We start from the raw sequence: 12,758 nt of genomic DNA on the forward strand, positions 1-12,758 counted from the left end.
CCACAGGGGCGCGAGGCTCCAGCCGGGGTCTGAGGGGCGGGGCCGCAGGGGCGCGAGACTCCGGAGCGGGGGATCAAGGGCGGGGCCGCAGGGGCGCGAGGCCCCAATCGGGGTCTAAGGGGCGGGGCCACGGGTGCGAGGCCCCAATCGGGGTCTGAGGGGCGGGGCCACAGGGGCTTGAGACTCCAGCGGGGTCTGAGGGGCGGGGCCGCAGGGGCGCGAGGCCCCAATCGGGGTCTAAGGGGCGGGGCCGCAGGGGCGCGAGGCCCCAATCGGGGTCTGAGGGGCGGGGCCGCAGGGGCGCGAGGCCCCAATCGGGGTCTGAGGGGCGGGGCCGCAGGGGCGCGAGACTCCAGCCGGGGTCTGAGGGGCGGGGCCACAGGGGCGCGAGACTCCAGCCGGGGTCTGAGGGGCGGGGCCGCAGGGGCGCGAGGCCCCAATCGGGGTCTGAGGGGCGGGGCCGCAGGGGCGCGAGGCCGGGGGCGGAATCCGGGGTTCGCGCGGCACGGGGCTCGGGGCAGAACCGGGGGGGCGCTGAGGAGGGCCTCGGGGCGGTGCCGGGGGCGCGGGCGCGGGCGGGAGCTCGCGGGCGGCCAGTCCCTCAGCGGCGCGGCGGCCGAGGCGCCCGCGGAGAAACCGCCGCTTCCGGGCGCCGGCCGCGGCCCCGTTGCCTAGGCGACCGCCGTCCCCGCCCCCCGGCCAATCGCACGGGCGCTGCCGCGAGCCGCGAGCCTCTTTGTTCCGCAGCCATTTCGGGCCCGGAGCCGACGGCGCGGCGGCCAGCGCGGAGCCGAGTCTGGGATGGTGTGGGACCGGGTAGGTGCGGCGGCGGGCGGCGAGCCGGGGGCTGGGCGTGCGGGGGGCGCGGCGAGGGCTGCGGGGCGGCCGGGCGGGGCGGCGGGGGTTCAGGGAGGGAGGGGCCGTGGGGGAGGGAGGGAAGGAGGGAGAGAGAGGCGATGGGGAGGGAGGGAGAGGCGATGGGGGAGGGAGGGAGAGGCGATGGGGGAGGGAGAGGCGATGGGGGGGAGGGAGAGAGGTGATGGGGGAGGGAGGGAAGGGGAGAGGCAATGGGGGAGGGAGGGAAGGAGGGAGAGAGAGGCGATGGGGAGGGAGGGAGAGGCGATGGGGGAGGGAGGGAGAGGCGATGGGGGGAGGGAGAGAGAGACGATGGGGGAGGGAGGGAAGGGGAGAGGCAATGGGGGAGGGAGGGAAGGAGGGAGAGAGAGGCGATGGGGAGGGAGGGAGAGGCGATGGGGGAGGGAGAGGCGATGGGGGAGGGAGAGAGAGGTGATGGGGGAGGGAGGGAAGGGGAGAGGCAATGGGGGAGGGAGGGAAGGAGGGAGAGAGAGGCGATGGGGAGGGAGGGAGAGGCGATGGGGGAGGGAGGGAGAGGCGATGGGGGGGAGGGAGAGAGAGGTGATGGGGGAGGGAGGGAAGGGGAGAGGCAATGGGGGAGGGAGGGAAGGAGGGAGAGAGGCGATGGGGAGGGAGGGAGAGGCGATGGGGAGGGAGGGAGAGGCGATGGGGGGGAGGGAGAGAGAGGTGATGGGGGAGGGAGGGAGAGGCGATGGGGGAGGGAGGGAGAGGCGATGGGGGGGAGGGAGAGAGAGGCGATGGGGGAGGGAGAGAGAGGCGATGGGGGAGGGAGGGAAGGAGGGAGAGAGAGGCGATGGGGAGGGAGGGAGAGGCGATGGGGGAGGGAGAGGCGATGGGGGGGAGGGAGAGAGAGGCGATGGGGGAGGGAGAGAGAGGCGATGGGGGAGGGAGGGAAGGGGAGAGGCAATGGGGGAGGGAGGGAAGGAGGGAGAGAGAGGCGATGGGGAGGGAGGGAGAGGCGATGGGGGAGGGAGGGAGAGGCGATGGGGGGAGGGAGAGAGAGACGATGGGGGAGGGAGGGAAGGGGAGAGGCAATGGGGGAGGGAGGGAAGGAGGGAGAGAGAGGCGATGGGGAGGGAGGGAGAGGCGATGGGGGAGGGAGGGAGAGGCGATGGGGGAGGGAGAGAGAGGTGATGGGGGAGGGAGGGAAGGGGAGAGGCAATGGGGGAGGGAGGGAGGGAGGGAGAGAGGCGATGGGGAGGGAGGGAGAGGCGATGGGGAGGGAGGGAGAGGCGATGGGGGGGAGGGAGAGAGAGGCGATGGGGGAGGGAGGGAAGGGGAGAGGCAATGGGGGAGGGAGGGAAGGAGGGAGAGAGAGGCGATGGGGAGGGAGGGAGAGGCGATGGGGGAGGGAGGGAGAGGCGATGGGGGGGAGGGAGAGAGAGACGATGGGGGAGGGAGGGAAGGGGAGAGGCAATGGGGGAGGGAGGGAAGGAGGGAGAGAGAGGCGATGGGGAGGGAGGGAGAGGCGATGGGGGAGGGAGGGAGAGGCGATGGGGGGGAGGGAGAGAGAGGTGATGGGGGAGGGAGGGAAGGGGAGAGGCAATGGGGGAGGGAGGGAAGGAGGGAGAGAGAGGCGATGGGGAGGGAGAGGCGATGGGGAGGGAGAGGCGATGGGGGGGAGGGAGAGAGGTGATGGGGGAGGGAGGGAAGGGGAGAGGCAATGGGGGAGGGAGGGAAGGAGGGAGAGAGAGGCGATGGGGAGGGAGGGAGAGGCGATGGGGGAGGGAGAGAGAGGCGATGGGGGGGAGGGAGAGAGAGGCGATGGGGGAGGGAGGGAAGGGGAGAGGCAATGGGGGAGGGAGGGAAGGAGGGAGAGAGAGGCGATGGGGAGGGAGAGAGAGGCGATGGGGGAGGGAGAGAGGCGATGGGGGAGCGAGGGAGAGGCGATGGGGGAGGGAGAGGCGATGGGGGGGAGGGAGAGAGAGGCGATGGGGGAGGGAGGGAAGGGGAGAGGCAATGGGGGAGGGAGGGAAGGAGGGAGAGAGAGGCGATGGGGGAGGGAGAGAGAGGCGATGGGGGAGGGGGAGGGAGGGGAATAGAGGGAGGGAACGATAAGGGGTGAGGGAGGGGAGGCGGTGGGCTCCTCAGGGAGCCAATAGGGCGGGCAGCAGCAAAGGCTCCCTCTGTCAGGGTGACAGGAAGTCGGGGTTCCCTCAGGGCCTGGGGCGTTGGTGTTGGGGCACCGCAGGAGGCCTGAGGAGGTGTTAGTGCCTGTTCACCCCGCCTCCCGCCGCCCCTGGGCCGCCCCACCCCCTGTCCCCTCACAGACCCACAGGTCTCTCCACCAGTCACCCAGCCGCCTTTTCAGGATGTGCCTGTCGCACCTTGCCTCCTGCACTTCTCCCCTCAGCGCTTCTCCCCCTCCTGCACTTCTCCCCTCAGTGCTTCTCCCTCTCCTGTGCTTCTCCTCTCAGCGCTTCTTCCCTCCTGCGCTTCTCCCCCTCAACGCCTCTCCCCCTCCTGCGCTTCTTCCCCTCCTGTGCTTCTCCCCCTCAGTGCTTTTCCCCCTGCTGAGCTCCCCTCAGCACTTGGCCCCCTCCTGCGCTTCTCCCCCTCAGCGCTTCTCCCCCTCCTGAGCTTCTCCCCCTCAGTGCTTTTCCCCCTCCTGAGCTCCCCTCAGCGCTTCTCCCCCTCCTGAGCTTCTACCCCTCAGCGCTTCTCCCCCTCCTGCGCTTCTCCCCCTCCTGCGCTTCTCCCCCTCAGTGCTTTTTTCCCCTCCTGAGCTTCTCCCCTCAGTGTTTCTCCCCCTCCTGAGCTTCTCCCCTCAGCACTTCTCCCCCTCCTGAGCTTTTCCCCTCAGCGCTTCTCCCCCTCCTGAGCTTTTCCCCTCAGCGCTTCTACCCCTCAGCGCTTCTCCCCCTCCTGCGCTTCTCCCCCTCTTGCGCTTCTCCCCCTCAGTGCTTTTCCCCCTCCTGAGCTTCTCCCCTCAGTGCTTCTCCCCCTCCTGAGCTTTTCCCCTCAGCGCTTCTCCCCCTCAGTGCTTTTCCCCCTCCTGAGCTTCTCCCCCTCCTGCGCTTCTCCCCCTCAGTGCTTTTCCCCCTCCTGAGCTTCTCCCCCTCCTGCGCTTCTCCCCCTCAGTGCTTTTCCCCCTCCTGAGCTTTTCCCCTCAGCGCTTCTCCCCCTCAGTGCTTCTCCCCCTCCTGAGCTTCTCCCCCTCCTGCGCTTCTCCCCCTCCTGAGCTTCTCCCCTCAGCGCTTCTCCCCCTCCTGAGCTTTTCCCCCTCAGCGCTTCTCCCCCTCAGTGCTTCTCCCCCTCCTGAGCTTTTCCCCTCAGCGCTTCTCCCCCTCCTGCGCTTCTCCCCCTCAGCGCTTCTCCCCCTCCTGAGCTTCTCTCAGCGCTTCTCCCCCTCACTGCTTCTCCCCCTCAGCGCTTCTCTCCCTCCTGAGCTTCTCCCCCTCCTGCGCCTCTCCCCCTCAGTGCTTCACCCCCTCCTGAGCTTCTCCTCTCAGCGCTTCTCCCCCTCAGCGCTTCTCCCCCTCAGCACCTCTCCCCCTCCTGCGCTTCTTCACCTCCTGCGCTTCTCCCCCCTCATGAGCTTTTCCCCTCGGCGCTTCTCCCCCTCCTGTACTTCTCCCCCTCACTGCCTCTCCCCACAAACACCACTGCAGCTACCTACCGCTACAGACCAGCCTGTTGGCAGTGACATCTTTAGAACCATCATCTCTTATTCCTAATTCGATTTTATGTACATAAATACATGTGTATATATATACACACACACATTTTTTTTTGACTCGGATTTTGCCAGGCTGGCTTACCATTTCAAATTTCTGTTTTCTAACCATCCCTAATCGGCTTGGCCCATCAGCAGGAATAAATGCAGAAATTTAAAGTTGGCTTTAAATTGACTTTGACATTTGTGTTAAGAAGCTTAGAGGATGCAGACTTATGGGAGGGGAGACAGTATAAAGGTTATGCAGAGGCCCAGGTTTAGTCTCCAGCAAGGGGGGAGGGCGACGCTTTAAAAAAATAAACACTAGATGTATCGCTTGTAATAGGTGCTTTGGGGAGTGTTGGTTGAAAAATGGCTGGCCTGATGTTCTCATTTCTTGGGGTAACTAAAGTCACTGCTGAATTTCTCCCTAAGATTATGGTTTTTAAAAAAGCTGGTAGTAAATATTTCTATTAACAAATGTTTGTATTCTTTGTTTTCTATGACAATTTTTTCTTGATTATGTAATGTTAAAGCCATAAAGCTTTTTTTTTTTTTTTTTGGCTTCCAGGGTTATCACTAGGGCCAAAACCACTGCTCCTCCAGGCCATTTTTTCCCTTTTGTTGCCCTTGTTTATCACTTCTGTTATTGCTGTCATTGTTGCTGGCTAGGACAGAGAGAAATGGAGAGAGGAGGGGAAGATGAGGAGAGAAAGACAGACACCTGCAGACCTGCTTCACTTGCCTGTGAAGCCACCCCCCTGCAGGTGGGGAGCCGGGTGCTGCAACCAGGATCCTTATGCCAGTCAGTGGGCTTTGCGCCTTGTGCCTTTAACACGGGCTACTACCTGGCCCCAATCACTTTTTCTAAATGCTGTAATGAACTGCATTGAATGTAAATGTTTTTCTTTATTGGGGGAATAATGGTTTATAGTCAACAGTAAAATACAGTAGTTGGTCCATGTGTAACATTTCTCAGTTTTCCGTATAACCCCCACCTAGGTCCTACTTATCATGTTCCAGGACCTGAACCCTTCCCCCACCCAGAATTCTTTACTTTGGTACAAGACACCAACAAATGTAAATGTTTTATGTTACGAAGAAATATTTGTACTTAGCTCTTTTGGAGTCTGCAAATATATATCTTTTAATAATAGAAAGTTTGGGGGCAGGGGTAGATAGCATAATGGTTATGCAGAGACTTAAGTCTGAGGCTCCAAAGTCCCCAATTCAGTCCCCCATACCACCATAAACCAGAGCTGATCAGTGCTCTGTTTTAAAAAAAAAATGTTATAAATGAAGCCATAGAAAATGCCACTGGTAATGAAATAATCTATCAAATGTAAACTGCATAGAAACACAGCAGTCTGTGGGAGTTTTATCTTTATTGCCAAATGTATAAATTATGGGTAGTTCTTCCTGGGAGTGCTGTCTTGTTACCATAAAAAAATAATTTGAGGGAATCTGCGGTAGCGTAGAGGGTTAAGCACACTTGGCTCAAAGCTCAAGGACCGGCTTAAGGATCCCGGTTCGAGCCCCTGGCTCCCCACCTGCAGGGGAGTCACTTCACAGGTGGTGACACAGGTCTGCAGGTGTCTGTCTTTCTCTCCCCCTCTCTGTCTTCCCCTCCTCTCTCTATTTCTCTCCTATCCAACAACGACATCAATAATAACTACAACAGCAATAAAAAACAAGGGCAACAAAAGGAGAAATTAAATAAATAAATAAATAATTTGATTTACTAGCAAAAGGTTGAGAAAGCCAGAAGAACCAAAGATTGGGAACAATGGCAAGTTAGAAAAGGAAGGATCAGGAAGAGTGAAATTTCCCAGAAGTTAGGAGTCTAATAAATACCTTTCAGACAGAGATGTAATAGGTACTGGTAAGCAGATACTCTTAGATACAGGGAGGGAGTACAAGAGGTCTAGAAGCAGAGTTCAGAAGCGCCAGGCCCACCTCAGTAGAACTGTAAGGGACTGGCAGTAGGTGTAATGAGTGCCAAACGTTCTAATTCCAGGGTCTCAATGGGCAGATGAGATGCTGGACGTAGACATAGAAATACACACTCTCTGGAGCAGATAGAAAAGCACACAGGGATGTTGGCTACCTCTTGTTCCCAAATGAGCACTGCTCAGTTCTGGCCTCTGGTTGAACCTGGGTCTTCGGAGCCGCAGGCAAGAGTGAGTCTGTTTGCATAACCATTATGCTTATGCTATCTACCCCTGCCCTTAATGCATATCTTGTTGGTATAGTGTAGTGGTTAGGAACAGGAATCCTAGAACAAAACTGATTCAGACCTTGGCACCATCCCAAATTATTAGTAGCAAGTTATCCGGTGTGTGGAGGGGACTGGGTGGTCTACCACCCAGCTCCTATGTGAATACTTGTGCTTAAAGATGTTTCCTTTGGGCAGTTAGCAGGTTTTATTGTTCCTTTGGTTGCACTTTTAAGGAACAGAACTATGAAATAACTCTGTGAAGTATTTGTATGTCTTAGATTCCTGAAAATGAAAATATTGGGACAGAGTATATGAACACCCATAACTCATGGTCCATGTTACCAAATTGCCTCTGGTTAAGGGAGTTTAGTGACCGACTTAAAATAAGTCTGCAGTAGTGCAGTGGGCTAAGTGCAGGTGGTGCTCCCCCACCCCACCCCCCGCCACTTCCCACCTGCAGGGAGTCACTTCCCAGGTCCAGAAGCAGGTCTGCAGGTGTCTATCTTTCTCTCCTCTCTGTCTTCCCCATGTCTCTCCATTTATCTCTGTCCTAACGACGACATTGATAACAACAATAAAAAAACAAGGGCAGCGAAAGGGAAAATAAATATAAAAATTTTTTAAAAATTAAAAAAAGTTGATGATCTTATAATGTCCATATTGCTTGGGAGAAAGGACAGAAGAAGCCGCCGCCGCCCTCCCCCCCCCCCCCCCCAGCACTGGTTTAAGATGGTGGGGTGGGGGCCAGAGCCTCAGGAAGAAAGTTGTGTAATTTGGCCTACGTGGCTGCTTTTTTAAAAATAAATATTTATTTACTATTGGATAGAGACAACTGGGGGGGGGAGAGACACCTGCAGCCCTACTTCACTCCTGAAGCTTTCCCTCTGCAGGTGGCGGACAGGGGTTTAAGCCTGTGTCCTTGCACACTTCAGTGTGTGTGCTTAACTAGGTGTGCTACCACCTGGCCCCATGGCTGCTTTGACATATTAATCTCATTATCTTAGCCCTGTGTTATCCGTGGGATTTACTTCCATTTTACCGATAGAACTTAAGTATAGATAGGTACTTTGCCAGGGAGTCTGTATTCAAGCTTGAATGGGAATCTAGATCTGTTTTATGTAGAGTTTGTGTTCTCCTTATAAATGTTTATGTAGTGCATTCAGAATCTTACAGTGAATTCATATACACTGAATGAAAACATATTGAAGTTTCTTAACTTCAATGGCATAGTGAATCTACTAATCTACTAGGTCTTTGGCCACATTAAGACTGAAACTGAGATGGAAATGATTAATACAATAAATGGGTAAACTACAAATTTAGACTGAGTTTAACTATTCTCAAGTATTTTTAGAAAAAAATCTAATCTGGATGAAATGTAATTGGTAGAAGACATATAAAGCTCTTTCCTAAAAATGAATGCAACAAGCATTAGTGGGTGAAGCATTCTTAGTAATGACTTCAAAACAGATAGGGGAGGGGAATGGAACAGACCGCCTAAGGCATGGGGTTCTTTTTGCGGAACCATTATGCTGTATTCCTTCCCCCCAACTAGAAACCTTTTACTCTGATTTCCAGTTCCTAGAAAAACTATAGAGGAATAGGAGTCCTGTATGTTTAGTAGTCAGCTTTCATCTCCAGCATTCAGTTCATGAATGAATCATACTTGACTTTGTTTTTAATGTAATCCTTTACAACTCTTCTATACTATTACATTGTACCCACTGAAACTCAGTCTGTCATTTACAAAATCCAGTTTCTGTTCTTAAGCATTTCCTTCACTGTATTCTAATTTTTTACATTTTGCAGTTGAGTTCCCCCCCCAGCCCCCTTTCTCTGTTTTAGAATGGGAAAGCTGTTTGCCTGCATTTCCTTGTTGCTTTTTTTTTTTTTGCCTCCAGGGTTATTGCTGGGGTTCGCTGCCTGAGAATCCACTGTTCCTAGAGGTCATTTTTTCCCTTTTGTTGCCCTTATTGTTTTATCGTTGTTGTTGTTGTTATTGCTGCCATTGTTGTTGGATAGGACAGAGAGAAATGGAGAGAGAAAGGGAAGACAGGAGAGACAGATAGACACCCGCAGACCTGCTTCACCACTTGTGAAGCAACCCCCCTGCAAGTGGGGAGCCAGAGGCTCTAACCGGGATCCTTACACTGGTCCTTGCGCTTGGCACCATGTGTGCTTAACCCGCTGTGCTACTGCCCGGCCCGGCCCCCCTTGTTGCCTTTTACAAACATTTTTTTTAACCAGAGTACTCCTCCATTGTGATTTACATTGGTGCTGGAAATTAAGCCTCAAGCATGGAAATCCTTTGCATAAGGTTTTTTTCTACCTCCCCCACCCACCCTATTGCTTCAAACTTTTCTGTTGGGAGTCTGGAGGTAGCGCATCGGGCTAAGCGCACGTGGTGCAAACTTTTCTGTTTTCACTACAAATCCCATTGGGATTATGATTGATAGCAAATACTACTGTCTAGGTCACTCCTCCTGTCTTAGTTATCAGTAGTTATCAGTTTAACTCTAGGGTCCTTACCTCCCTTGAATACCACCTTGAACTTTATATTGAAAATATAATTGACCTTTCTAATAACTGAGGCCTTTTCTCCCTTTGTTCCCCTCTCCCTGTCTCAGCCACTCATCCCCATAGTGATAACTTGCCTTGTCTGTCAGTAACTACTTTGGGCTTGTTATGTAAAATGACTTCCTGCCTGAGGCGCCAAAGGTCCCAGATTCAGTCCCCAGAGTTGAGCCGAGCTCTAGTTAAAAAGAAAAAAAATGCTGGAACTGTAGTCCCACCGTAGTTCTTATTTCTGTGGTGATACCATAGTTGACTATGCCACTCATTAGTACCTCTGCCAATGTTTTTTTTTCTCTATTTTCATGGGAGAGACCTCAGAACCTAAAACCTAAGGCAACTGGTTGTCGACACAGTGGAAGCTTCAGTCTGTTGATCCTACCCTTTCCCTGCAATCTGTTTTATTTTTATTTTTCAAGATTTTATTTATTAATGAGAAAGATAGGAGGATCAGACATCACTCTGGCACATGTGCTGTTGGGGATCAAACCCAGGACCTCATGCTTGAGAGTCCAAAGCCTTATCAGTGCACCACCTCCCAGACCACGGAATCTGTTTTCTTAAAAGTTCTTGTCCTTCCTCCCCTTTTTTTAAAGATCATTTATTAATGGGGAGACTGCATCACTCTGGCACATGTTATACAGGGGATTGAACTCAGCCTCATGCTTAAAAGTCCAGTGGGTTACCTCCCGGGCCATACTCACACCCTTTCTTACTCAGCTTGAACTCCACGGTCACTCATTTTAATCATGCTTGGATCCACTCCCTTGCTATTTTAGTAAAACCACAGCGTTGATTGAAGTAGAACCAATTGTCTGTTCTTCTTACATCAGTCCCTATGTATCTTTAGATGTCTGGGAGCAGGTATACGCTCAGGATCCTCACCTAAATGCCTCCATAACACCTCTGCTGGTGATGGACCTGCTATGTACACTTCAGTGTGCTACTATTCTTCCCTTCGGTCCTCCCATAACACTTGACTGTCCTCCCCGTAAGCTCATGACATTCTAAGAAAGTGGAAACAGGGAGCAGACTCAGCACCCAGTGTCCCTCTTGGCGTCCTTCCTGTTCATCTCTGCGCCTGCATTTGTTCTAGATTCCAGCCTCTCATGCCCAAGTACATTTCTTTTCAGCTTTTCTCATTTAGCATTTGCTTTGTTCAATGGATTATTTCTGTCAGCAAACTCTCATCTTTAAAAAGAAAAGAAAATGTGATCTATCAATTGTTAACCCATTTTCTTTATTTTTTATTGCCACCCAGGGTTATCACTAGAACTCGGTGCCTACATGACCAATCCACAGCTCCTAGTGGCCATTTTTTTTCCTTTTCTATTTTTATTAGATAGGGCAGATAGAAACAGGGAGGAAGGGGAGAGAGAGAGAGAGACCTGCAAACCTGCTTCACTGCTGTGATACATCCCCCTTGCAGGTGGAGAGTGAGGGCTAGAACCTGGCACATGGAAATGTATGCGCTTTACCAGGTGCACCTCTGCCCAGTCCCTCCCCATTTTCTTTTGCAGCATTAATTCTCAAGAGTTGGTTATACTTTATATTGCCAAGTTTTTCCTCATACACTCTTAACACATCTTAATCAGGCCTTTTCACCCCTTCTGATGAAACAGCTCCCATTTTGCTTTCCAGACAACACCTACCCCTGGTTTATCTCTGTGGTGCTTTCTTAAGTTGGAGAGTCTCAGGGTACAGCTTCTGCCTCTCCTCTCCTCCTCTCCCAATTCCTTCCTTCCTTCCTTCCTTCCTTCCTTCCTTCCTTCCTTCCTTCCGGTTTTGCTGGGGCTCTTCACTTCTGGGATTCCAGTGTTCCTGATGTTCTATACCCTGACACTGCTTCAGCACTCAAAAAGCTTCCCTTTGTGGTGGCTCAGGACTCAAGTCTTAATGAGAAAGTGCTTTACCAGGTGAACTAGCTCTTGTGCCTCCCCCCCATACTTTATTTTGTTTTCCTATTTAGATTCACTCCATTGGTAATCTCACTAAGTTCCCTCTACCTACCACTTGTGGCCAGATACAGACCTTTAGCCTCTCCCCAACTCCAGTCTCATGGTTTAGCTACCTATTCACAAAGCTCAGTATGACTTTTACATTTTTAAGTAATTGTGAAACAAAGAAAAAAAAGATAAACGTGGTTTGCAAAGCCTAGAATATTTACTATCTTGAAGAAAAATGTTTGCATTGTATATGCTATTTATTGTCTTTGTAAGAGCAAGGAGACAAAGATCTCCAAGGAGACAAAGCTCTTTGTTTTCTCTACTGTGCAGTGGAGTAGTAAATATTTATTGAGTGAGTAAATTGCTTTAACATTACACAGTTTTAAATAGATATTAAGTGTTCATGAGTAAGTCAAACTATTTGGTAATGAACTGTTAATAATGAAACAGATATACATACATATAATGAGTAGGGAAGCTAAGGTACAGTTTTTTTTTTATCTTTATTTATTTATTGGCTAGAGACAGCCAGAAATTGAGAGGGTAGGGAGAGATAGAGGGAGAGAAACAGGGAGACCTGCAGCCCTGCTTCACCACTGGCAAAGCTTTCCCCCTGCAGGTAGGGACTGGGGCTCAAACCCAGGCCCTTGCACATTGTAACATGTGCTTAATCAGGTGTGCCATCACTCAGCCCCGTAAGGTACATTTAGAATAACTTGTTAATGAAGAAAAATAAAACTTTAAAATAAAACAGAAAAGTCAGGACTTGTGGATATGGATATATATATATATATATATATATATATGCTGAGTACTTAAGTCTGGAGTTCAGAGTTTTATTTAATGACAGACTAGATGAGATTATGTAGATAAAGAAAGGCCCTAGGATATTTAGGGATGGGAGGGCAGCACAGAAATTAAACTTATACCATGGTTTGCGGTGCAAGGGTAGTAGCTGCCTGTGTTTAGCACTACAGAAAGCAGGTGGGTGGCCAGGGAAAGTGTCTTTGTAAAAGGACTTCCACAAGTGAGGGCACAAACTCCATCACAGCTATCCTATGTTAAAGCAGGTGCTTTAACTTCTCTCATTAAGTAAATGCTTTTTTCTTTTTTCCTTTCTAAAGATAAATACTGTATTGTTGGAAAAGTCATGACTTTTTTTTTTTTTAGCCAGAGCACTGTTCTCTGGCTTATAGTCCCAGAGAAGATTAACATTAAACCTGGGACTTTGGAGTCTCAAACATGAGTCTTTTTGCATAACCATTATGCTATCTACTCCTGCCCCTGACTTTTTTTTTCCTATGCAGATACATCGTGACTTTTTTGACAACCCAATATTAAGATGAGACCAAACAAAATCACAGGGTTTAACAATAGGGAATGTTGTCTCAGGAGGGGAGTTAAGAAGAGAGGGTGTGTGTGTGTGTGTGTGTGTGTGTGTGTGTGTGTGTGTGTTGGGGGGGGTGCTGCTGACTATATACAGCAAATTTTT

At 51.7% G+C, this 12,758-nt stretch overlaps 1 protein-coding gene across 2 annotated transcripts in view; it reads left to right on the forward strand.

Moving 5' to 3' along the window:
• Positions 1-511: 511 nt before the first annotated feature.
• The window catches only part of TNPO1 (transportin 1), a 76,010-nt gene continuing 63,763 nt past the window's right edge, over positions 512-12,758 (forward strand). The window contains exon 1 of one of the 2 annotated variants that reach the window (XR_009552428.1): positions 512-816. Coding sequence is in view for 1 of the 2 variants with exons in the window: in XM_060201028.1 (XP_060057011.1) it covers positions 802-816 (15 nt within the window). In the remaining variant the exon portion in view is untranslated. The remainder of the gene's footprint in view (positions 817-12,758) is intronic. The other variant, XM_060201028.1, reaches the window with a different exon arrangement.

This window comes from Erinaceus europaeus, chromosome 11 (genome assembly GCF_950295315.1).
Source record: "Erinaceus europaeus chromosome 11, mEriEur2.1, whole genome shotgun sequence".
NCBI lineage: Eukaryota > Metazoa > Chordata > Mammalia > Eulipotyphla > Erinaceidae > Erinaceus > Erinaceus europaeus.